This window comes from Heterocephalus glaber, unplaced genomic scaffold (assembly GCF_053883595.1).
Source record: "Heterocephalus glaber isolate CG9 unplaced genomic scaffold, H.glaber_assembly_v1.0 deba00001472, whole genome shotgun sequence".
Taxonomy (NCBI): Eukaryota; Metazoa; Chordata; class Mammalia; order Rodentia; family Bathyergidae; genus Heterocephalus; species Heterocephalus glaber.
This window is the reverse complement of record NW_028258315.1, coordinates 5,518,248-5,543,982: the sequence shown is the minus strand read 5'-3', so window position 1 is coordinate 5,543,982 and position 25,735 is coordinate 5,518,248. Positions and strand designations below refer to the sequence as shown.

General features: G+C 43.2%; 1 protein-coding gene across 5 annotated transcripts in view; it reads left to right on the top strand.

Annotated features, from left to right (window-relative positions):
- The window catches only part of Lyrm4 (LYR motif containing 4), a 131,245-nt gene that overhangs the window by 43,225 nt on the left and 62,285 nt on the right, over positions 1-25,735 (top strand). Inside the window, exons 3-4 of one of the 5 annotated variants that reach the window (XM_004847750.4) lie at positions 364-501; positions 1,502-22,640. The exons of 3 other annotated variants lie outside the window; for them this stretch is intronic. In XM_004847750.4, coding sequence (XP_004847807.2) covers positions 364-501; positions 1,502-1,522 — 159 coding nt within the window. In that variant the 3' untranslated portion in view covers positions 1,523-22,640. Of the gene's footprint in view, positions 1-363; positions 502-1,501; positions 22,641-25,735 lie in introns of those variants that run through there. One more of the 5 variants, XM_013073268.3, reaches the window with a different exon arrangement.

The window sequence follows — 25,735 nt, the reverse complement described above, 5'->3', positions numbered from 1 at the left end:
GTGTCGCACACACCTGCAATCCCAGCACCTGGGAGACAAACAAGGGAATTGAGGGTTCAGAGCCAGGTGCGGCTGCACGTGGAGTCCGAGGCAGCTATCCTGGGTTACATAGCAAGACCCTTCTTCAAAAAAAAAAAAAAAAAAACTAAGAGGAAAAGGTTGATACTGTTACATGTAGCATGGCTTCTTGTTAATGTGACCGTACGTGTGACATGAAACATTTTTATGTTTCTTAACCTACACTTTACTTTTGTAGATTTCTGAAAACAAAATAATTTGCCCAACTTACTGACCTTTGTCCTAGATAGTGAGAGTCTCTGAAACCGTATTTATTTTTACCTGCATTTACTGTTTTATAATCAGTGCTTAAATGACCATCCAAAACAACTGAACTCTGCATGTGCAGCTGTGGAAGGAGAAGCTGCGGAGGCGCCACTTTGTCTCCTGCCAGGCACTGCACATCCCCTCCTGTGCCCAGACTGCGGCAGAACCCGAGTAAAGGTGATGTTTTCTCCACAGTTCTCCGCCTCTCAACACAGCTTGTTAAGAAGTGGGCTTGTCTTTACGTGTTATCTGTCCACAGGCATGTATTTAAATTACATGTCGTTTAGATAGTTTAGGACAGTGGTGGCAAACCTTTTAGAGCTTTCAATGATGATGAATAGCCCACCGTGGCACACGTGCCATAAGTTCGCCACCACTGGTTCAGGGGAATTTCTAAAATGTACTTGGCTGTTATTTTGATGGAATAGGGGAAAATCAGTCTCTGTGTTAGGGGCTTTTAAACACAAAAATTATACACTAATCACCAAAGTAACCCAAATGGCTTTTGACAGATGAGTAGTTAAAATGTGGTCTGTATTTACAATGGAATATTACTCAGCCTTAAAAAGTAAGGAAATCCTGTTATATGCTAAACATGGACAAACTTTGGTTATGGTCAGTGAGATAAGCCAGACACTAAGGGACAAATACCATGTGATTCCACTTACATGAGATATCTAAAGTCAGATTCAGAACCAGAAAATAAAATGATGGCTACCAAGGGCCAGAGAGAAAGGCAAATTGTTCATTGGCTATAGAGTTTCACTTTAGGAAAATGAAAAACTTCTAAAGATCTGTTTCACCAAAATGTGAATATACTTAACACTGTTGAATTATATACTTAAACATAGTTAAGGTGGTAAATTTTGGGGTTTTTCCACAATTAAAAAAAAATTCCCCAATGAATTACAGCTAATCGTGGATTCTTTTTGAGAGGAATAAAATGAAATGTTTCATATACTACTAACTACTTATAAAGGGTAGGAGCCTTAAGTCATTTGAAGCTTGATGTAGGAAATTTATATCTGTAAGCCTTTACTTTGCATCTGTGAGTCTTTGGTTTTCTTATCTATAAAATCGAAGGATTATACTCTGATTGCTAAAGCTACTTCCAGTTCTAAAGTCCTGTGGCTCAACACTCTCATAAATAAATATCTATCCCTTTCTCTGTTTGCAGAAACTACCAAGACATTGTTGAGTAGATTACTCTAAGCCCAGTTTTCCTTGCCCGTATTTCACCAAAATTTGAACTCTATAGAGCTTCGGCTGTGGATGAGTCCAGTTACATGCAAGTATTTATACCATCATAAATCCCTGAAACTTCCTTAGTGTGATGCTTCTGCTGCCAGAGGTTGACTTACTCCCGTTCATTTCATTGGCACCTCTGCCAGGAACCTTCTCCCCTGGTGGATGTTATCAGTACTCCAGCAGTCCTCTGATAAGACCGTTTTCTTCCAGGAAAATGAAGTAGTAGTTGAAGAGCAATAATGTGATAACTTACAGGCCAGAGGATGTTGCAGATGCCTCCGCCAGTCCCACCCAAATGTCACTACAGTACTCGTTTCTTCTTGGTTGGACCGCTGTCCCCTGGCTGGCTTCTCAGCTACCTTAAACACTGCCTCCCTGCATCAGCCAAAGGCAATATATATTTTGCAATTCCAAGCTCATAGTTTCTTTCCCTACATATTTAGTGAGTGCTTATTCTATGCCATGTAATGATGAATTGATTTGACAGGCTTTTTGGAGGCAGAACTAGGAAGAAATTATGAGGTCCATCAGAAAATTTCAGTTTGTTGTAACCAAGTGAGTTGAAACTATAGAGATGCGCCACACTCTGAGTCAGATTTGAGTCTGTTTATTTAAAGCCAGTGGCCGAGAGGGGGCTAGCGCCCAGAAAGAATTCTGGCCCCAAGAAGTAGTTTGGTTTCTCTTCTTAAACCATGCTTTCAGTTGGGGAGGGCTCAAAAAGAAAGCAAGCGAAACTTTACAGAAGCAGAACCATGCCAGGTTAGTGCGGGGGGCAAGAGAAAGTTTCACAGACTGGGCGAGCTGTGAAAACATTATCTTGCAGCTGCAGCAAGTTCTCTGCCAAACAGGGTGTGGGTTTTGGGTGCTTTGTCCGGCACAAAATGGTGGTGAGGCTCAAGATGGAGTCAGGTTGCCTCTCGCAAGTTCTTTCTCATTATCGCTTTGTTCAACAGTTCTAGATCACATCTGTTGTCTCATTTAATAGAGAAATAGAGTTTAAAAGTGTATCTCAACAGCACCTTCTTCTGTGCCTGTGTAGGTCAACTAAGATTAGATCAAAGGGACAATCTACATATTTGTATCAAGCAGTCAGAAGCAGGGGAGATGTTAAGTACTTTGTCTTGGACTTCCATAAAATCCTAAGGAAAGCAGTCTGAATTTATATAGTGACCAGAATTGCCCCCAAATGAACCTTGTGTCTTTTACAAAAATGGAGGTTTTCATTATGAATGAAAATTCACCACTACCCCCATCAAAGTTTAAGAAAGTGGAACAGTAAGAGGAGCTGTTTAGTTTTATAGCTGTACCTGTATGTGGCATTCATTTTTTCAGTCAGACTGTTCATACAAGAATGCCCACTAAATTTTTCCCTTTCTGATTTTTGTAGAAATTCCAGTAAGTGTTCAAGCCTGAGGCAGTAGTGTTCCCGCCGCTGGCCTTACTATACAAGGGCCGCTTCTCTGGTTGGAGTTGCCCATTAAATTTGCATGCCCCGGGTTGACTTGTGTAAAGCAAAAATCCATCTCCTTTCTAGAAGGCTCCTGTCTTCTGCATCATTTGTATACAAAAGAGGTTGTTTCATATATTCCAAACTGTAGAAGAGCCACAAAGAATGCTGTTTTATAGAAAATGTTGGCAGGAGTTTCTCTGGGGAATTTTCACATGGGGTCCAGCCGTCTCCCACTTAGTGGCCACAGTCCTTCACCCCAGGATGTCCTGAGGAACCACCTTGCTCAGGCACCTGCAGGCAGGGATTATTACCTATGTGATGCAGAGAGGCGAGCTGTAGCAGCACTCACCTCAGTGCAGACAGTTGCTTACCTCCTGATCTGGGTAGCTGCCGATGCACCTGACTCACCACACCTTGTGGATGCAGACGGTGTCTTGGAGAGGAGGAGAAAGGCATGGCGGCGGTGGTGATGTGTATCACCGCTGCTTCCTCGTCGTTCTGTGTGCACCATATGCTTGGAGCCCATTGTCTCAGTTTCTCCTAACAGCAGCCTTGTGGGGAAGACACTATGACACTCATTTTTCAAGTGAGGAACTTCAGATTTAGCGTGTTTGAGTAATTCTCCAAGGACACACAGTTGTGAGCATGGCAAGCCGCATCTATTCTCCCGTGAGCCACTCTCAGAAGGGGATTTCCGGTGTGGGAGGCACGAGTGATTTCCAGTGCAGACGAGAGAAGGCAGATGGCGGGAGACTTGTGTTTCCTTTCTCTGAGCATTCACTTAACACTCTTAGTGTAAGGTAGCAGCTTACCCTCAGTAGGCACATGAATAGTTTGATTTCTAGAAGCCAAGCTCCTTTATCCTTTCTCAAAAAACCTCTCTGCCATAGAAAGAAGGCAAAAACCACACTCTGAAATGTGAAAGTTCAGCCGGCTTATTTTAGTCTTTGCTTAGAATCTGCCACAGATCTGAAGGTTTTGGCTCCAGTTGCGCTTTCCCTGATGAGCTCTGACCAAAGTGCCCTTTGCGGACACCTTTTGGGGCCTGGCTGCGTGGCTTGCCCTGACTGCAGTCACGCTTATGCAGATCTTCCTGCAAGATGACGAAGGAAGGGTGTCACATCTTCTAGGAAGGGCAACAAAAGGGGCTCCCCTTGCGCATGTTAATTGTGTCTTTGTACCACATCCCCAGAGGTGACCTCCCTGTCCAGAGTGCATCTGGGGAGGTGTGCTCACTTCTAAAGCACTGGATATCAGCAGTTGAATTTTCTCTGCAGTTTGAATGGATTTTACCTGAGTATATGTGAAGATAGTTTGCTTGATGCTGTGGGAGGGATTTATCCAAATTATATATTTCTCAGTCCAGAAAACCATTTTGAGATCCCTCACCCAGACGTAAAAGGAGTGGTAAGAGAAGAGGTTTTTCAAAAGATAAACCTCAATTTAAGCACTTATTCAATAGCTTCCTGTCCTTGATTATGATATTTAATCTCTCTGAAAACATTGTCAACATCCAGCTTTTTTGCTAAAATATCTGGTAATAAGGCCAATCGTTTCATGACTTGGTCAGTTACAAATAATAAGAGTTCTAAAGAATTGTCTTAACATGTACCATGATGATCGTAGTTTTATCAAATAATGCTAGTAAATAATTAAATCGGTAATTTAAGTATCTTCCTCTTCTCCAAGCATTTTCACTTTGTACAGCCTCAGAAATACTTCTCTCCCCATCTCAGCTCAATGGAGTGAAAATAGCAGCAACCCAAAGATCACAAAGATTCCCCTTCACAGCCTAGCACAAAGTAATCAGCAGGAAGTCTGTGACCCTCTGAGCCTCACCAGTAAAAACTAAGGAATGGGGCACGCTGGTTTCTAAGACTCCTGATACCACGAGGCTTTTTCACAAATTGGCTGTATGGGACACCTTCAGTGGAACTGCCCAGTTGAGATGAGATGGATTTCTCCCCACAGGTTGCTCCATTTCCCTAATAAGTGAGTGCAGTCCTGAGTCCCCTGCTCAGATTCAGAGGTACCATATAGCTCGGTAAACAGTGGCTCACCACCTGGGGACATGGGAGCCAGGGCACCGAGTCCTGCTGCCCCTCGCCCTGGCCCTCATGCCAGCTCCCTCCTGTAGTTATGGAAGAGGGCTGGCCCTGGACCTCGAAGGTCCCATCATGCCTGGCATTTTCTGATTCTGAGGATGAATGATGATGCTCCTCAAGCTCCAGAAGCATCCTGGGGATGCTGGATCTGGGTGCAGCCCTGTCACTGGCCACCCGGTGTGGGCAGGCACTGCTGGGCGGTGAGGGGGAGTCGCTGGGTTATGTAACGCTGAGTTATGTAATGAGGTTCTTCACTGCCTGGCAGTAGCACCGAGATGAGAAAAGCCTTTGGCTACACTTCCTGAAAGCTTTTAACACCCAGTGCTGGCAGGAGTGTTACATGGATGGTGGGGACTTCAGGGGGCCTGAGCTGTGAAGCAGAAGCTCCCCTCTCCCAGGGGTGACAGGGTGTGGATCCCCTGTTTACTATGAGCTTTCCTTCCTGGGACTCGGCAGGGCTTCTAGAACCTCTGGGTGGGGAAGAAAGGGAAAAAACAGTTTCCTCTTTCTCTGAACTGGGGCCCTATTAGCAGAGCCACACTAGGTGCTTCGTTTTTAAATAATTCTTCACTATTTAAAGTTTACAGCTATCTGTGTAGCTGTCCGTGGTTTTCATAATATTATTTTTCTTACTGGAAGTAATTTTTGGAACTTGGCCCATTTGATTTTTTCCAGCACTTTCTCTCTTGGGTGCAGGTTAGGGAAGCATTCAGAAAACGCTTGCTCCTATCTGTTCTTTATCACATTACAGCCGTGCTCTGGCCTTTGACAGCTGCCTCGTGGCATGAGTCTGTCTCTGGCGGATGCAGGAGGCCTGCAGGCCGGGCCTTCGTATTCATCAGACACAGCACCAGAGGTGCACACCCAGTGGCCCCCGTCTGCATTCGGCAGCTCCCCTGCAGAAGCCCTATGTGCCCTGCCTCCCCCTCTTGCCCCATGAAATCTCATCATCCTCTGGACCACCACCACACTCCGGTGTGACAGCACCATGTGACACTTACCACGTTGTTTTCAGTGGCGTTTTGCTAAGTGATCCTTACCTGTAGCCTGTTAGCTCTGGGAAGGCAGGACTGTTTCCTGATTACCCATCATAGGTGTGGTAAGCACTTCAGTACGGTCCCTGCAGGCGAGCTGGCTGGGTGGGGAGGCCCGGAAGGAAGGAAGAGTGCTCCCCCAGAACTCCTGGCCGGCCTAGTCCAGGCCCTGGCTCAGTGGGTAAACAGAGTACTCAGCCTGGCTGACACTGCTCTTCTAATTGTGCCCGCCCTGCGCGCCATGTGGTATGTTTTTGTGGAAACAAAATGAGATAATATGTACCGGTACCCTCTAACCGACACCTCCATTAAAAACCCTCCTTTCAAGGCCAGGGATTTAGCTCAGTGGTGCCGCAGCCTGCCTCGAAGGCTCAGGGTCCCGAGTTCAATCTCCTGTACCCAAAAAAAAAAAAACCTCCTTTGGCTGAGGAAACGGCCCTCTCCTGTGAATACAGGAGGGAAGCGGGCCCCTCCTCTAGAGGATAGAGTATGCCCCGCACACACCCATATGGGCTGAGAAGCAGAGCTGAGGTGCAGTGAACTCCAGTGGGAAGAGAGCAACCTGCCAAACCCTTGAGGTTTTTGTCTTGGACACCGCTGGAAGGCAGGACAGGGTTGAACAGGAGTGGCTTCAGTGCTGGTTGTCACTCCATGGCTTTATGAGCTCAAGCAGTTGACTTTATATGGGCCTCAGTTTCCTGTTCTGTAAAATGGCTATGATTGTCCACGCTTTGTGTGTTTGTGAAGCACACAGCACAGTGCATGGCCCGAGGTAAAAGTTCCATAAGTGGGAGACAGTTGTAGCATCGTCAGTGCCTCGGATTTGTTATTTCTGTACTTTTACAAGCCCGAGTGCTAAAATCCATTTCAGTGAAGATGTTCCCGCCACCTGTGAGACCTCTAAGCTGCAGGCAGGGAGCAGCTGCCTGCTTGTCTTTCAGGCCATTCTGCCCTGTGGCTGCACCTGAGCTGACCCCACTGGAGGCCCTGCTAATCTGCAGGCTCTCTGCACAGGGCACGTGTTATAATATAGGTCAGACTCCCCCAAATGCTTCACAGTGCTTTAGGGGGAGCTTTGAAGACTAAATTCCAAGTGGCAGTTTCACTCTGAAATATTTATTGCCTGCTGATAAGTGTTTCCACTGAATAGAATCAGGAAGGTTGAACAGAAGTCCAGACTACGCAATCTTTATTATTTGCAATGTTCCCATCACACTGCAGACCACTAGGCAATGGAGTGAAAGACAGGCCACAGGAAAATTACAGTAGCAGATAGGGCAAGTTGGCATTTGGAAGTAAGACCTGGGCATGCCTTTATTTCAACAAAGGTGTCCCGCATTCAGAAGACGGAGCCAGAACAAGCAGCCATGAACGGTCCTATCAGGCAGCTCTTCCAGATGGAGGCTGTGTAGGTGGAAGGCTTGATTCCACAGTGTCTCTAGATATCTGTGATACTTGTCTCAGAGTCTGTTCCTAAGCATCACACTCTGTCCCCTGGCAGTGATTACCAGGGTATAGTCATCTCTCGGCTTCCGCAGTGGACTGGTTTCCAGATACCCTCCACCCGGGGATACCAAACCTGCAAGTGCTAGAGTCCCTTGTGTAAATTGTGCAGTATTCACACAGAACCTATAGTCGTCCTCCTGTATACTTTAAATCATCTCTAGTTGACTTCCAGAACCTAATTCAGTGTAAATGCTATGTTAGTAGTCCTACTGTGTTGGTTAGGGAGTAGTAACAGGAGAAAAAGTCCTTCATATTCAGTGCAGATGCAGTTTTGTTTGGGCTGTTTTTGATTTTGAGACAGGGTCTCGGCCTGTTACCCAGGCTAGCTTCAGACTCCTGGACTCAAGTGATCCTCCTTCCTCATCCTGCTAAGTCCTGGGGACTACAGTTGTGCACTGCTGTGTGTGGCTGATGGTTTGGTCACTTGAACCCACATGTGGAGAGCCTGTGGATCCTAGGGTAGACTGCACAGGGACCGAAGGGAGGCAGCTAAAGATGTATGTATTTGAGAAACCTATTTGTTTGTTTCTGGTGCTGGAGATCAAACCCAGGGCCTCGTGTGTGCTAGGCAAGCTTCCTACTGCTGAGCCACATCCCTACCTATTTTTTTTTTAACTATCTGAGACATAATTACCCATGCTATCCTCAAACTTGAAATTCTCCTGCCTCAGCTTCCCTGGTAGCTGGTATTACCACTGTACCTGGCAAGGAACCTGTTTTCTAAAGGCACAAGTAGGACAAGTTTCATGTATTCTTGTTGAACACATGAGTCCGTAGAGGTAAACAAATCATAGTGCTCATGTGACCTCTTGGTTTATTAGGGTTGGGTGCCTTTAACCCCTTGGGGAAGGGCACTGTCCTTCCTGTCTTCACACTCATCACAGGGTCCTTATACATTGATGGTGCTTAGAAAATATTGGCAAGTGAATTAATTGCATGCTGTAATTTCAAAGGACTGAATTATACATACTTGAACTTTTGCAAAAACCTTTTCTCAGCAGAGCAAAAAATGTTAAGCCAATAACATTTCTCCATACCCTGGAGCACTAATGAGACCCACAACTAAATGTGGAGGCAGTTTGCAGCCAGGGACTGCATACAAATGTACAGCAATCTACAGTACTTTGGATCCAGTCCCCACCCTATATGTGGAACGGTTAGGCCTCACTTGGCTGTGTTGGGAGACAGTGGCACCTTTAAGAGTGAAGCCTCATGGGAGGAGGTATGGCCACTGGGTGCATGCCTTCCAGGAACATTGTGACCCCTTCTCTCTGTGTCTCTTCCTGGCCCCCATGAAGTGAGTGGTTTTGTTCCACCACACACTCTTCCCTGAAGTGATCCTACTCACAGGACTGGAAGCAGCGGACCAACCAATCAGGGACTGAAACCTCCAAAATTGTGAACCAAAACAAACCTTTACTCTTTATAAGCTGATTATCTCAGGTATTATCACAGTAACAGAAAGCTTACTAACATAATTTATTCATATTTTCTTGGGAGAACTGAAGAGAAATTAGGAAGGTAGGGTGTCCTAGACCGTTTGGAATGGCCTGGTGAGATGCGTCATTCTCACCCAAAACGCTATGAAAAGACAGTTTGCTGAGTCAAACTGCGTGGTCCACTAGTGCCCGCCTCATCCTCCAGCATCCTCATGGGACACCTTCTAAAGTCTGTGTTCCTCCTGTTTGTACAGGAAGAGGTTGGAAATCGTACAACCAGCCTTCCCACAGTAGGTGGAGCTGCAGGGGCAAGTCCAAGGCCACATGCTGCAGCTGAGCCAGGCTTCCCTCGCCTGTCAGTTCTTGTCTTTGGGGCTTCATGGGACACAGGTGCCATGAACACGGATCCTCAGCACAGTGTAACTTCCCCACCTTCGCCTGGGGGGAACTCTCTGAATTCAGACATGCCTGGCAGTACAGGAAGATCTGATGCAGTAATGTTTGGCAGAATGCTTTGCATACCACAGACTCATTACAGCAATTCAGCTTTACCGTGCAGATATCATTAGAGGTTTATTGAAAGCCTATAAAAATGGGTTCTGCTTGAGGCTACTGTGGTGGCAGAGGGGATTTGCTTTTTATTGATCGCCTCTGTGTGCCAGCTGCCACTGTTATGGGACATAACCGTGTACAGTGACCCTGCAGGACCTCCCCATTTTAGAGGGGACCAACTGAGGCGGAGGGAAGCTCAGAATCAGCTTGCAGAGACTAAGCTGGAAATTGCCTGCTGGTAAAGGTCAAAGCCAAGGCCTTGAGCTGATCTTCCTTGCACTACCATATTGCCTCACAATAGGATCCTTTATTGCCTTTCATAGAAAGAGTTGTATTAAAACTGGAATTAGGTGTACTTTGTGTCCACTGAGAACCAGTGCTAGAGTGGGTCTCTGAGGAAGAAGAAGGTTCCCACTGCCCTGACTCCCGCCGGCCCTTCCCTGTGTCCTGGGTCCGCAGGAGCACCGGAAGAGACAAGGTCCACCCCCGCTGCCCAGCCCGCAGAACCTCAGGGTTACTGCCAGTGGGATCAGGAAGAGATTTCACTATGGAGCAGCAGGCAGATACTGGAGCTGGGCCAGAGCACCAGCCCTGGTGTCGAGCAGAAGGCTGCAAAGAGATGATGTCTGACGGCAAAACGACCCGCTCAGAGCGACAAAGAGGGTTTGTAGCAACAGCAGAGAGCCCAGCTGATGTCAGCTGAGGCGCCAGTGTGTTCGCTGCCCATTGTCAGGGATCTGAATCGGTCTGGACAGGAAAGAACACGTGTGCCACCCACATTTGTACTCACCAGGACCCACAGGGCTGCCCGGTTGCTCCTCCTCCTCAATGGGAAGAGGAAACTAAGGGAAGACTGGTGCATTCCGTGTCGGAAACCTGTGTTCAGCTCCTTCACCCCTGTCACATAGATCCCCACAATGGAGTTTCCAGATCTAAACAGTTTATAACATAAGGAAAGAAAAACCATAACCAATCTGCAAACAACCATGATGCATTTCCCCCAAAAAAAGGGGAAAGAACCCATCTGAACTCTAAAATGTTTTATGTCTGTTTGTTACAGTATAGTTGACATTTAGTTCCACTTTCTATTTATACTTAGAATGAAGACCGAAGGCTATCAGGCCTTTAATGAGCTCTTCAAAGACCACACTTCTCACCTCATCTTCACAGTTCTCAGCTTCAAAAGTACCCTAGAACCACTGGGAATGCTTTTACAAGCCCCGGTGACCCGGCCACAGCAGACCAGTTGGATCTGAATCTCTGGGCATGGGATTCAGACCTCAGTTTCTGACAGAAAGCGGCCAGAGCTGAGACCCAGTAGCTTACTGAGCTGGGAAGGGACCCTGCCCTGGCCACTCAGCCTGACAGCCCCACGCCAGGACATGCTGTCCAGGCCAGTCTGGGCAGATATCTTGGGTGGTTGTGTTGGCCTTCCTGACCTCTGTACCTTTCCAAGGTAACCCTTGTTATTTCCCAGTATTGAGTTTTGAACCCAGGGCCTCACTGAGTGCTCTGCCACTGACTTACATTCCCATCCCCCACCCCACCCCGTTCATAGCAGAGTCTTGCAAAGTTGCCAAGCCAGCCCTGCAACTTACAGTCCTCCTGCCTCAGTCTCCCACGTAGATGACTCCAGCTGCACGTCACGCCAGTGATTATTTTTAATTCTGTTGTACTTACTTAGAGATTCAGACTCAGAGTTCTCTTATAAATTCAACAAACTCTGTTTGGAACTAAAAATTCCATGTACTTCCACTCAGTAGGACAGAGCACATACTCCTGATGATGCTCTTCAGGGGTTTCAGCTGATACTGAAAAATGGTCGTGCAAGCAAGTAGGGTAACAAGATTTATTCTCAAAGAGTAGCAGAGACATGTCCTTAAGAATAGAGACTTTCCGGGTGTGGTGGCACACTTCCGTAATCCCAGCACTCGGGGAACCCGAGGCAGTAGGATCACAAAGTTGAGCCCAGCCTGGTCAGCTGAGTGACTTAGGGAGATCCTGTCTCAGAAGAAAAAGAGGGCTAGGAATGTAGCTCAGTGTGGAGGCCCTAGGTTCTGGTCCCCAGTACTGCCAAAAAGGATTCTTTTGCAGGTATTAAAGTCCTGTGCATTCTACCCTGTCTGGGGTAATGTGGGAAGAAAAGATTGATATTAGCTGCATACTAGGAAAGATACTTGTAGATTTTTTTAAAAGTTTATCATTATGCATATGCTCAGTACTCAGGTCTGTCTTGGAACTATCTGCAGCTGCAGTTCTTGAGCTCAACACCAAAGCTCAGATCACATTGGTTGCAGCAAGGAGACCTGTAGAAGCAGAAAAGGGCATTTGCTCATGGGTGCCAACCCTTGGACAAACACGAAAGCACAGGGCAAACGTCCTGGCACTCAAAGAAACTAAGGTCAGGGCTTAGCTTGAGGTGGGCCAGCCCAGTGTGAAACAGCCTGACAAGTCTCTCACCTGATTCTCTGCGACCCCAGGACCACTCAGCGTCTAGTGCATTGATGAAATCTCTGTGACAGCGTCGGTCCGGGGATGGGAGAACAATACTGCATTTTATTCCAGAAGAATATGTGTTTCACAACTAACTAGAACATTTCTTAATAACAGCTCTATTGGAATAAAATTCACATACCAAAAAACTGACACATTTAAAGTGTATAGTCAGTATAGACGTAGAGTCTACTACCACAATCAGTTTCAGACTGTTTTCACTACCCTAAAAGGAAACCAAGCCAGGCATGGTAATCCCAGCATTCTGGGAGACCGAGGCAGGAAGATAGCTAGTTCCAGCCTGGCCTGGAAAGTTTAACAACTTAGCAAAACTCTGTTTCACAGCAACCACAACAACAAAATATATATATATAGAAAAGGGCTGAGTATGAAGCTCAGTGTGAAGGTTCTGGGTTCAATCCCCAGTACTATCTTTAAAAAAGGAAATTCCAGGGCCGGGGATTTAGCTCAGTGGTTCCGACACCTGCCTCGCAAGCGCAAGGATCCGAGTTCGATCCCCGGTACCAAAAAAAAAAAAAAAGGAAGTTCCATATTCATAGTAGTGACTTACCATTTCTCCCCCTGCCATCCATAAGTCCATAAATCCACTCCCTGCTAGTCTTAACCAGCTTTCTCTCTATCTATGGATTTACCTGTTTTGGACATTGTATGTAAATGGAATTTGTTTGTGCCTGTTTTCTTTTACTTACCAAAGTGTTTTCAAGGTTCATCCATGTAGCATGTGTCAGTACTGCATTCCTTTTTTTTTTTTTTTTAATGATATGGAGGATTGAACCCAGGGCTTTTCACATGGAGCTACATCCTCATTCTCCCTCACTGCCATTTTTGAGATAGGGTCTCACTAAGTCGCCCAAACTGGGCTCAAACTTGCAGTCCTCTTACCCCAGCCTCCCAGGGTGCTGGAATTACAGGCATGTACATTTATTTCTGTTTAATGTCAAATCACGTTGCACTGTATGGATGTACTACATTTTATTTAGCCATTCATCAGTTGATGAACAACTGAGTAGCTCCCACTCTTTTGCTTTCATGAATGATGCTGCTGTAAACAAGTTTTTGGGCTTATGTTCTCGTTCTTCTTGAGTATAAATTTAGGAATGCAATTGCTCAGTCATGTGATGACTTATTTTTGAGGGGCTGCTAGACTTGGTCAAAATGGCTGCACCATTTCATATCACCACCAGCAGCATTAAAGATTCCAATTTTGCCACATTCTCATAAACACTTGCTAATATCTATAGTTTTGAGAATAATCCTGCTAGATTGTAGTAGTATAATGTATGGCATAATGTGTGCTTCTGTTATATAAAAACAAGCAGATTAAGATTAAAAGGCGGACAGACTTTGACTTAATTACCCTTGAGGGATTGTGAGGAAGATTAAAATTTGGGAGCAGGTGGGAAGCACATGAACCTTAGGCCACTCATTCTTTGTTAGTGATCTAAACTCTACTCTGTAGATTGAGAACCAGTTTAACCCCCTGATGACTTGACAGTGTTTATAAAAGATGAATGTTGGGCTAGTCAGGGATTGATTCCATCTGGAGCTCTCCGTGAGAATCCACTTTGTCACTGTTGTGTGTAGCCCTTCCCAAGGACAAGGGTCATGTGCCTAGCTTTCCCTACTGCCTCATAGAGGAAGCCTCTCCCCTACCCAAATGCAGCAGTGGATATTAAAGTATAGACCTTTTTATCCCTAAGCCAGTCAGAGTTTTTGGATCCTGATTCTTATTTACAACTCTGATGTCATTTATAATGCTTCCTCTTTGAAACATCATCTTTGATCTTTTTGGAAAATGTTGGCCTCTCTGTCTAGGAAGTATTTGTACATGAGTGTTTTACTAGCATTTGAAACCTACCATAACCAAAACCAAATTGTTATCTTCCTTTCTTTTTCAACACATTTTTCTTCCAAATTCTTAACAGGTTCCTAGCAGCTTGAACCACTGATGGTACGTGGCATGACTGTCACATCAGGCAGCCTGGGACAGTCCCATTCGGTGGTACAAGTCACCTGGTGGGACAGTCATGCACGTACCACCAGCGGTTCAAACCAGCGAGAACATAACACATTCAAATCAGAGCCACCTGGCACCAAGACACATGAATTACGGCCCCATCTTGAACATGGTAATACCTCCATTTTCTCAAGAGCCGAGACTCACGTCCTCCCCCTGCCCTGTACATAGGGAATGGAACTCTAGTTGTGTTAGGTAGGTCAAATAGATCCAAGAATCTGTTTGGTTTCTACAGAATGCAAGGTGCTTGTGAATATTAAAGAGTATTCTAAGATGTTACCCCAAAACCTGCCATTTTCTTTGGGTTCTGGTTGGCATGTGCTTTTCACTTAATCAGGTACCACTTGCTCAAGCCCTTAACGCACCCATTAGTTAAGTCAGTGTTAAGTTCTTAGACACTTTCCTTGCCTACCTTAACGATGAATCACCAATGATCATTCTGGTCCCTCTGTAGGATTTCACTTGGGGTTCTGTTAGATAGCCCTGTTGACGCCCTGCTCCTCTGTTTAAATGATCTCACTTAAATGTGAAAGCACCCTTTGTTTCCTGGCAGCCTAATTTCTCTCTCCATCATAATGGCTAGATGTGTATTGATGGGCATTACTTTCTAACTGCTTGTGTCAGAGCATTTTGGAAAGCTCATCAATCTTGTGCTTTTTTAATTGACATCAATAATATGTTGGCATTTATCAATATTTCCTAATTGCCAAGTTATAACAGTGGAACTTCTGAAATAAATCATACCCACAGATAACTTCAGGCATTAGGGTTTAAGATTCCTGTCAATATTTTGATATGTTGTAAATTGCTTTTATGAGGAATTTTTTTCCTATGAGAAAGAAACTGTTCAGGAAGAAACCAAGAAAGTAGTCAGTGTCGCCCTATAAAATTAAGTTAAAGAGCTAGATCATCTTAATGGAAATAGAAAATGTGGTTTTTTTATAAAATGGAGTACTACTCAGCCATAAAAAATGAGAAATTAGAGACATTTATAGCTAAGTGGATGCACATTGAGGCAATACTCTTAAGTGAAATAAATAGCACACAGATGTGTAAATACCGAATAGTTTCTCTGGTGTGAGAAACTGAAAGTGTAAATAAGGACTAAATGTATAATAGGTCATGTGAAATAGGAAGAAAAGGGGCAAAGGGGAAGGAAGTGTGAGGGCTAAGGGAAATGAAATAGAAGAAAGCTATTTCCGAAGGCAGTACAGTACGTTCCCATAAAGTTCAGTGTCACCATCCAGATTAACGCAAATATGTTTCCCTTGAGAGCAGTGCACTGAGCCAAGGCACCTGAGGAAGGAAATTTGGACAGGAGCACAGTGGGCAGTCTCAGGAGGAGGGACTCTTGTTTTTCAGAAGAGGAAACTTTGTAAGCTGAAGTGACTTCCCCGGAGTCAAACTGTGACCCTGCAGGCCTGGGTCTCCAACTCAGGACCTCTTAGGGACAAACGAAACCAAAGCCAAAGGAGAAAGACACCTAGGTGACAGAAAAGCAGTCTGTCAAGCAGATGAAGGTCCTAGCGTATTTGACTTGTTCTGCTTCCTTCTTTTCCTAATCCATGTATGGATCAACCGCAGCATTATAGCCATCTCTCTGTAGTCTTCTTTCACACAGAAGAGTTCCCCTTCAGCTTTTTTAACTTTCACAGCATTGACATTTAGTCCATAATGTTCCCCAGTCCAAATTTATCAGATTGTCCCTCTGTTGTTGCACACAGAGTGAACACTTGGCAGAAAAATTGCTTAGGTGGTACCTAGTTAACACGAAGAGGCCCAGAATTTCAAGTTGTATCGTTACTTGTTCATGCTACCTTTGGTTGCTTGTTAGAGTAGAACTGACAGATGTTTCCATTATAAACATCCTATTTCTCTTTGTACTAATCTGTCCCCAACAGCCTTTCACCCGGTGGCTTTCAGACCCATTAGTGTACATTACCTGAATCAATACTCACATTAGTGGTTGGAAATGGTGATTTTGTCATTGTCTTCTCCCTAGCTAACTTCTGTGTAACGCCATGGGGCCCCCTTCGAATAGAGTAAATCCTAAATTATAGTCAGGTACAATCTCTCACTATCTTGTTTCTCATTCCTAGTTGAACACATTCATGACATTAGCCAAGACTGAGATAAATATTCCTCTGTCACCCATTCTTCGGTCTCATCCTGGAGTGACAGTTTTCCAGATGCTGTGGTGCTCCATTATTTGCCCTCAGATGCTTGGGTCGCTCTGGCATCCGAAGGTGTTCAGGTCACTTCCCTAAGCTGCCTGGGACAGCCATTCAACCTGCTTACACAAATCATGTGAATAAAGAGACCCAGGTTCTCTTCTGCCTCTAGTCCCTTTGGAATCATAACTTGCACCCTGGGTTTATAACTGCTTTTTACCTTTGTATAATGAACATTTCTCATATGATTTAATTTCCTTTTCACCTGTATTTTTAATGGCTTCCAGCATTACGTTTTATAACTCACCATGATTTCTTTATTCAACCCCCCCAAATATTGAGTATGTACTGGGTTTCTCTTTTTTTCATTTCTATTGCAGTGTTCCATAGATCTTTTTATGTATGCCTCGGTAGGGCTTAATGACATTCATATCAAGAAAAAAAAGGACATTCATATCATTAAAATGACTGGGTGTGTGTCTGTGTGTCTGTGTGTGTGTGTTATAAGACAAGGTTTTCCTGGAATGCCTTTTTTTTTTAAATTCTTCTATTGGTACATTTTAGTTATACAGTACATTTACGTTTATCATTGGGAACTTGTACCTTCACATGATGCATCTTGGTTCTTATTTTTTCCCTATTCCCTGCCCTCCCTCCACCCCCTATACCCTTCCCTATTTTCAAAGACTTTGTTTCCATTTTTCCATTTCTCATAATTTTTCCTTTCCCTTCTTTCCTCTCCCCGACCCCTCCCACTTCCCCTACCCTTTTGGACCTTTTCATCCTATTTTGCATTATCAATTATTCATTTTAATCATTGGTACATTTTAGGTATACAATATAATGACATCCATCATTGGAAATTTGCATCTTTACATAATCTCGCTTTGTTCTTATTTTTCCCCTTTCCCCTGCTCTCCCTTGAACCCCTCCATCCCTCCCTATTTACAAAGACTTTGTTTCCATTTTTACATTTTCTCATATTAATTCCATTCCCTTCTTTCCTTTTCCCTACCCCTGCCACTTCCTCTTCCCCTTTGGCCCTTTTCTTCCTATTTCACATTATCTGTTATACCTTTTAGTCCTTATTTACACTTTCAGTTTCTCACACTAGAGAAACTATTCAGTATTTACACGTGTGTCCTGTTTATTTCACTTAAGAGTATTGCCTCAACGTGCATCCCTTTAGCTATAAATGTCTCTAATTTCTCATTTTTTATGGCTGAGTAGTACTCCATTTTATTTTTTTAAAAACCACACATTTTCTTTATCCAGTCTCCAGTTGATGGGCATTTGGGGTGCTTCCAAGTTGTAGCTATTACAAATTGTGCTGCTATGAACATGGGTGCACATACATCACTGTGGTATGATTCTTTTAATTCTTTGGGGAAGATACCCAGCAGTGGAATAACTGGGTCAAATGGGACTTCTAGTCCTAGTTCCTTGAGGTATCTCCATACTGATTTCCGTAGTGGTTGCACTAGTCTACACTTCCACCAGCACTGGAGCAGTGTTCCTCTTTCCTCACAGCCCCACCAGCATTTGTTATTGGTTGATTTCATGATAGCAGCCATTCTTTCTGGAGTGAGGTGGAATCTCAGCCTTGTTTTCATTTGCATCTCTCGAATGACCAGTGATGTTGAACATTTATTCATATGTTTATTTGCTATTTCTACTTTGTGTGAGAAATGGCTGTTCATTTCAGATGCCCATTTTTGGATTGGGTCTTTAAATTTGGGAGGTCTAATTTTTTTAAGTTTATTACAGATTTGAGATAATAGACCTTTGTCTGAGGAATAGCAGGTGAAGATTTTTTCCCACATTGTGGGTTCTCTTCACACTGTTGGTGGTTTTGTCTTGCTGTGCGGAAGCTTTTTTGTAAAAAGAGATCCCACTTGTTGATTGTTTGTGCCAGTTCACAGGCAACTGAGGTTTTGTTCATAAAGTCTTTCCCTACCCCAGTGTCTTCAAGAGTTCTACCTAACCTCTGTTCCAGCCGGTTCAGCGTTTCTGTTTTTATATTTAGATCTTTAATCCATTTTGATTTTAGTTTAGTGCATGGTGAGATATATAGGTCTAGTTTTAGTCTTTGGCAAGTTGAAACCCAATTTCTCTAGCACCATTTATTAAAGAGACTATCTTTCCTCCAGCGAGGGTTTTTGGCTCCTTTGTCAAAAATGAGGTGGCTGAGTGTGTCTGGCATTGTTTCTGCATCTTCTAATCTGTTCCACTGGTCTTCAGATCTGTTTCTTTGAGAGTACCATGCTGTTTTTATAACAGTAGCTTTATAGTACAGTTTCAAGTTGGGGATTGTGATACCCCCTGCCATGTCTCTGTTACGTAGAATTGCTTTTGCTATTCTGCATCTCTTCTTGTTCCAAATGAATTTTTGGATTGTTTTCTCAAGGTCGATGAAGTATGCTGCTGGGATTTCAATTGGGATTGCATTGAATCTATATAGCAATTTTGGAAGTATAGCCATTTTCACTATGTTGATTCTTCCTATCTAGGAGCAAGGGATGTCTTTCCATTTTCTGATATCATCTTCAATATCTTTTTTCAAAGTGCTATAGTTTTCAGAGAAGAGGTCTTTGATTTCTTTTGTTAGGTTGATTCCTAGGTATTTCAGTTTTTTGGGTGCTATTGGGATAAGAATTGTTTGCCCTATTTCTCTCTCAGTGAGTCTGTTGTTCATGTACAGAAAAGCTGTTGATTTTTGTGTGACCTTGAATCCAGCTACTTTACTGAATTTGGTTATTAAGTCTAGAAGACCTTTGGTGGAGTTCTTGGTGTCTTCTATGTAGAGTATCATGTCATCTGCAAATAATGACAATTGGACTTCTTCATTTCCTATCTTTATTTCTTTTATTTCTTTCTCTTGTCTAATTGCCATGGCTAATGTTTCCAAAACTATATTGAACAGGAGTGGTGATAGTGGACATCCTTGTCTTGTTCCTGATTTTAGTGTGAAGGATTTCAGTTTTTGACCATTTAGTATGATATTGGCTGTTGGTTTTTCATAGATGGCTTTTACCAGATTGAGGTAGAGACCATCTATTCCAGTTTTTTGTAGGGTTTTTATCATAAATGCGTGTTAGACTTTGTCAAATGCTTTTTCTGCAATTATTGAGATGATCATATGGTTCTTGTCCTTGGCTCTATTGATCTAGTGTATTACATTGATTGATTTGCATATGTTGAACCATCCCTGCATCCCTGGGATGAATCCCACTTGGTCTGGTTATATGATCTTCTTGATGATCTTCTGCATTCTCCTTGCCAGTATCTTATTAAGGATTTTTGTATCTATGTTCATTAGTGAGATTGGCCTATAGTTCTCTTCTTTGGTTGGGTCTTTCTCTGCTTTAGGGATCAAGGTGATACTTGCTTCCAGGAATGATTTCGGGGGTACTGCTTCCCTTTCAATTTCATTGCAGAATTTAAACAGTAGTGGCAGCAGTTCCTCTCTAAATGTCTTATAGAATTCAGTGGTGAAGCCATCAGGACCTGGGCTTTTCTTAGTTGGTAAGTTTTTAATTATGTTTTCTATTTCATTGATTGATATCAGGTTCTTTAGAATTTTTAGGTCTTCTTCGTTCAACTTTGGTAATTCATACGTGTCTAGGAATCTGTCCATTTCTTCTGTGTTGTCCATCTTATTGGCATATAGGTTCTGGAAGTAGGTATTGATGATTCTCTGGATTTCTGCTGGGTCTGTTGTAATTTCACCCTTTTCATTCCTAATTGCATGGATTTAGGCCTTTTCTTTCCTTTTTCTGATAAGGTAGGCTAAGGGCTTCTCAATTTTGTTTATTCTTTCAAAGAACCAACTCTTGGCTTCATTAATTTTTTGTATTGTTTCCTTAGTTCCATTGCATTGATTTCTGCTCTGATCTGTACAATTTCCTCCCTTGTATGAGCTTTGGGTTTGTCCTGCTCTTCTCTTTCTAGGAGCTTGAAGTTCAGCATCAGGTTGTTTAATTGGGCTCGCTCTATTTTCCTAATAGGACTGTTCACTGCTATGAGTTTCCCTCGTAAGACTGCTTTCGTTTTGTCCCATAGATTCTGATATGTTGTATTGTCATTGTCATTTAATTGAAGACACTGTCTTGATTTCTTAATTTCCTCTGTGACCCATTGGTTATTCAGAAGTGTGTTGTTCATTTCCATGTGTTTATAAAGTTTTTGCAGTTTCTTTTGCTGTTCATCTCCAATTTCTTCGCACTGTGTTCTGCTAATATACAGAGGATAACTTCAGTTTCTTTGAACTTACCTAAATATGTTCTATGAGCTAGTATGTGGTCTATTTTGGAGAATGACCCGTGTGCAGCTGAAAAGAATGTGTATTCTGATTTTGTGGGGTGAACCACTCTGTAAACATCTGTTAAGTTCTTATGTTCAAGGGTTTCATTGAGTTCCAGTATTTCATTGGTTGTTTTTTGTCTAGTTGATCTATCTATTTGTGACAATGGGGTATTGAGGTCCCCTAGTACTATTGTATTAGTGCTTATATGGTTTTTCATGTCCATTACTATTTGTTTTATATAGTTGGGTGCACTAGTGTTTGGTGCATAGATATTTATGATTGTCATCTCTTCCTCTTGGATTGTTCCTTTATAAGGATATAGTGTCCTTCTTTGTCTCTCTTAATCAGTGTGGGTTTGAAATCCACTTGGTCTGCAAAGAGGATAGCTACTCCTGCTTTTTTTCGGGTTCCTGTCACATAGAATATTGTTTTCCACCCTTTAACTTTCAGTCTTTGCGTTTCTTCATGATTAATCTAGAGAGGATACAGATAAAAAAAAAATAGAGGAGCTGAGGAACATGATGGAATCCCAACATAGGAAACAAATTGAATCCATAAAACAGATGCAAACAGATTTCCAGGAGATTAAAAACTCCATTGAAAGTCTATGCAGCAGAATGAGCCAATGTGAAGACAGAATTTCAGATATAGAAGATAAGATTGCAATTAGTGACCAGGAAAAGAAAAATTGCTTTAAAATTGTAAGTGACCACAAGAAATCAATCCAGCAGCTGCTAGATGATGCAAAGAAAAATAACATAAGACTGATCGGAGTCAATGAAGAAACAGGAGAGAGTGCAGATGACATAAAAAAACTTCTCAGAAATGATGGCAGAAAACTTCTCGAGCAGGTGAAAAGAATTTGACATACAGATAAGCGAGGCATGTGGGACTCCGACTAGCCTTGATCAAAAAACACCTGCACATAGGCATGTAATAGTTAGGATTCCAGAAACCCAACAGAAGAACAAAATTCTACAATCAGTGAGAGAAAAGAAACAAATCATATACAAAGGAAAGCCCATAAGAATCACAGCGGACTTCTCAGTGCAAACCCTTTAAGGCAAGAAGAGCTTGGAGTGATGTGTTTCAAACTCTAAAGGAAAACAACCTCCAACCCAGATTGATGTACCCTGCAAAACTATCTTTCAAAATTGATGGAGAAATAAGATATTTCATGACAAAGAGCACCTTAGGAATTTCATGAATACCAATCCAGCACTCCAAAAAATTTTAGACAAAATCCTAGGAAAAGACAACAAGGATCAGAACACGAGGAAGCCCAGCAGAATGAATCCACTGGGCATGACAAGAAATTAAAAGCAAAGGAGGAGGATCAACCAAAAAGAAAAAGTCATGACAATGATAAGTCAATACGTATCAGTTATAACCATCAATTTTAATGGTCTCAACTCACCAATCAAAAGAAATAGACTGTCAGCCGGGGATTTAGCTCAGTGGTTCTGTGGCCTGCCTTGGAAGTGCAAGGAACCGAGTTCGATCCCTGCTACCAAAAAAAAAAAAAAAAGAAATAGACTGGCAGAATGGGTCAAGAAGCAAGATCCAACAATACACTGCATACAAGAAACACACTTAATCCAGCTTCCAGTTCCTTGGCACTGGCCTATAGGCTTTTTTTTAAGACCCTTAGGCAATCTCAGCCTTGGTATACCAGAAGGAACAACTGATTGGCACAATTATGTTACCATGGTTAAAGTAGAACAGTCAGTAATAACAATAGCATCAAATACAGCCTAAAAAATGACAGACTATGGTAACTATTAATTTGCTACCTATAAGCATATGAATTAGATTTGTGGTTATATAATGAAATCTAGAACAAATTTGAAATATTGTATGCAGTAAAAAAGGCGTTAGTATGGCAATTTTACCCTTAAGGGAAAAGATTTAAAAGGGGTTAGGAGGTTAAAAAAAAAAAAAAAAAAAACTGAAAAGAAAAAAGAAATAGAAGAAGAGGAAGAGATCAGCAGCAAGGATAGAGGACAAACTTTAGGAAACTGGTGAAGACAGGTGGGAAAGAGAAAAGGAAAAAATAAAAACAAGAACAGAATAACAAAAATCTATAAACCGTGTTTAAACAATCAAGAAAGAACAAAAAAACTAGAAAGGAAGAAAACAGGAAAAAAAACTCAAAAATATCTAATTCAAGGTGTGTCTCTGCTGTCACTGATAGCGTGGAAAACAAGAGTCCAGAGCTGAACTGATTAATCACAGCAAGCTAGCTGCAGCATCAGGGTAGGGTAGTGGATAATCCCAGCCAGCCTGCCCCTTTAGTTCCCCTGAAGTTCAAGCTGGTTTTTAGCTATGAGGTTGAAACCAGATTCCTTGAGCCTGCAACAGTCTATGTGTCTCCTGCCAACTTGAACTCGGCACCCACACCAAGCCACCAGGAGCCACTAGATCGAGTCCACCTGCAGCTGTTCTCAGTTCCAAGCTCAGTTGGCCCCTCTGCAAGATGGCTACCAGCCAATCACCCTCTCCTGGGTGAGGGAGGTCTGAACCAAGATAACTCACCAGCCACTGCACTCCGATGCATCCACTGCTCTGTTCCAGTTGTGTGGTTCCCTGTGGAGGACTCTGGGGTCACCAGTAGTCACTATGACTGTAGTGAACAACCTGGACCTGTGTCTTTGTGAAGGATAGAGGCCTGCAGGTAGGAAAACTATGCCATATGCTATGGGCATTGTGTTTACGAGCTTTCTGTCACTGTGACAAAATACAATCGATTGTCAGTTAACAAGGAAGAAAGGTTTCATTTGGCTCAGGGTTTGAGAAGTTGCAGTCTGTGGTTGGTTGGCCCTGTTCTTTGGGTCTATATACAGTTTATCATCATGGGAGCAGTGGCAGAGGACACTGCTCACTTCATGGCAACCAGAAGCAAAGAGGAGCCACGTCCCAGTATCCCTTCAAGAGCACCTCTCTAATGACCTATCTTCCTTCCTCTAAACCCCACCTCCCAGAAGTTCCACCTCCCAGTAGCACCATAGGCTGGCAGCCACTCCATTAAATCAGGAACATTCTAGGTCCAAACTGTACTAGGTTTTAAAGATGTAGACCGAAGATGTGTTAGGCACATGAACCCATGCCCCATGATGAATGTAATCATTATGTACTGCAAACATGAACTAAATAAAAATTAAAATTAAAAAAATATAGACCAGTAGCCATGCAAGATGCACAAACCTATAATTCCAGCACTGAGAGAAGAGGCTGGGGTGAGGGGCTTGCAAGTTGGAGTTCGAGTCCCACCAGGGCAACTTTCCAAGACTCTGTCACAAGAAAAAAAAACAAAGAAAAGAAAAGTGCTGGACATATATAGTTCAGTGCAAAGCACTGAGTTCAGTCCCCAGTAAAATTAATGAATGATGAATGGATAAATGGTTGTAGGCTGAACAGTTTACCATTCTGGCCACCTCTGTCTTCAGCCCTGAAAAGAACACACATTTTCATCTTTATTAATCCATTGTGTTTAAGACAATATCTCTGTAGGTTTGGGTCATGATAAGGATATTGTGTATATGTATAAACCATATGTGTTTCTTTTCTATATAATTCATTAGTTTTATTTTCATGATACTTCCTGCAAATATATTTTTCTCCTTTGTCTTTTTTACTTGTCATTTATTTTTATAGACTAAGTTTTATGTAATTATAGTTTACCTTTGAATTTTGTGTCATGCTCATGCTAAATCCTCACTCTAAGGTCACACCATGTTTTAGAAATGTTATTATAGTGCTTTTTTTTTTTTGGAGACCCGATCTTGCCATATAGTTCAGCCTGGCCTTGAACATAGATACATAGTGATATGTATCTGAGGCTGGCCTCGAACTCACCCCAGTCCTCCTGCCTCTGCCTCCCGTGTGCTGGGTGTACAGGTATGCACCACCACACAGGGCCTCTTACAGTGCTTTTGTAGCATTTTCAATGTTTTAAGTTTTGATTCATTTAGAATTTCTTTCGCTTAGCCTCCTCCAAAATCAATCTCTTTTCTAGCTACTACTCATTGAATGAATAGACATCTTCACCTTAGTCAGATATGCCAAGACCATCAAATCCCCAGTCCCCTGCATTTTACTTGAAGAAGCATCCATCTGTTACCAGGGTTACCAGTTCCACCTGTCAGGTACCACACTTCCCTCCTCAGTAACGCTGTTCACACCACTTCTTTGGTTCTTCCCGCTCCTAAATTTGCCTTCTTTGTCCCAAATCCAGAAACAGCACTTTAGCTCCTTTGTTTCCGTGTGCATCCCCACCCAGCTCTTTGTCCCTTGCCTCCATCTGCACCACAACTCCACTTCTTGGCAGAAGCCCCAGCCCCAGCCTGCTGTCACCCGACTGTACCCCATCTGCTGCACTGAAGCAGCTCCTGCACAGGAAGTTGGCGTAGTGGCTGCCGAGGATGAGTGCCTGCACTCATGCCATTTGTTCTGTCCCCAGGTCTCACGTTCTGACCGGGCACTCCTAGCTGTGCCTCTCTGCTGCCTCCCCTCCTGCCACTCCCAGCCTGGCCACCTTTACTGGCCCTCTTCCCTGTCCTGTGACGCCTAGGCGTGCCCCTAGCTTTCATCACTGGCCAGTCCCTTTCCCTACCATCACATCTGCCACTGCCACTCCCCTTTCATGTACTGTTTTGGGTTTCTGTGGTTTCTTGTAACATTTAATGCCTACACTGTGGGCTTTTCGCACTGTTATCTTCAAGGGTAGAGCACGTTGCTAGCATGCACAAGGCCCTGGCTTCAATCCTCACCACCACAAAACAGAAAGAGAATGTGTACTAGAAAGATCATTCATCTTCAGTGAAGGCTAATCTGAAGGTAAGGACATGGTACACATTGCCCTAGTTACTTACATGAAAGCTTTCAGGGATAAGAAAAATACAGCTTTTGTTTCTTTGTGCGTGTGTGTGTTTGCAACAGGCTGATCTCGAACTGTTGACCCTCCTGCCTCAGCCTCCCAAGTGCTGGGGCTGTTTCTTCATTTTTAATTGACAAATATAAGTTGTATACACCACAGTGTACAATGTGACGCTTTGATATGTGTATACATT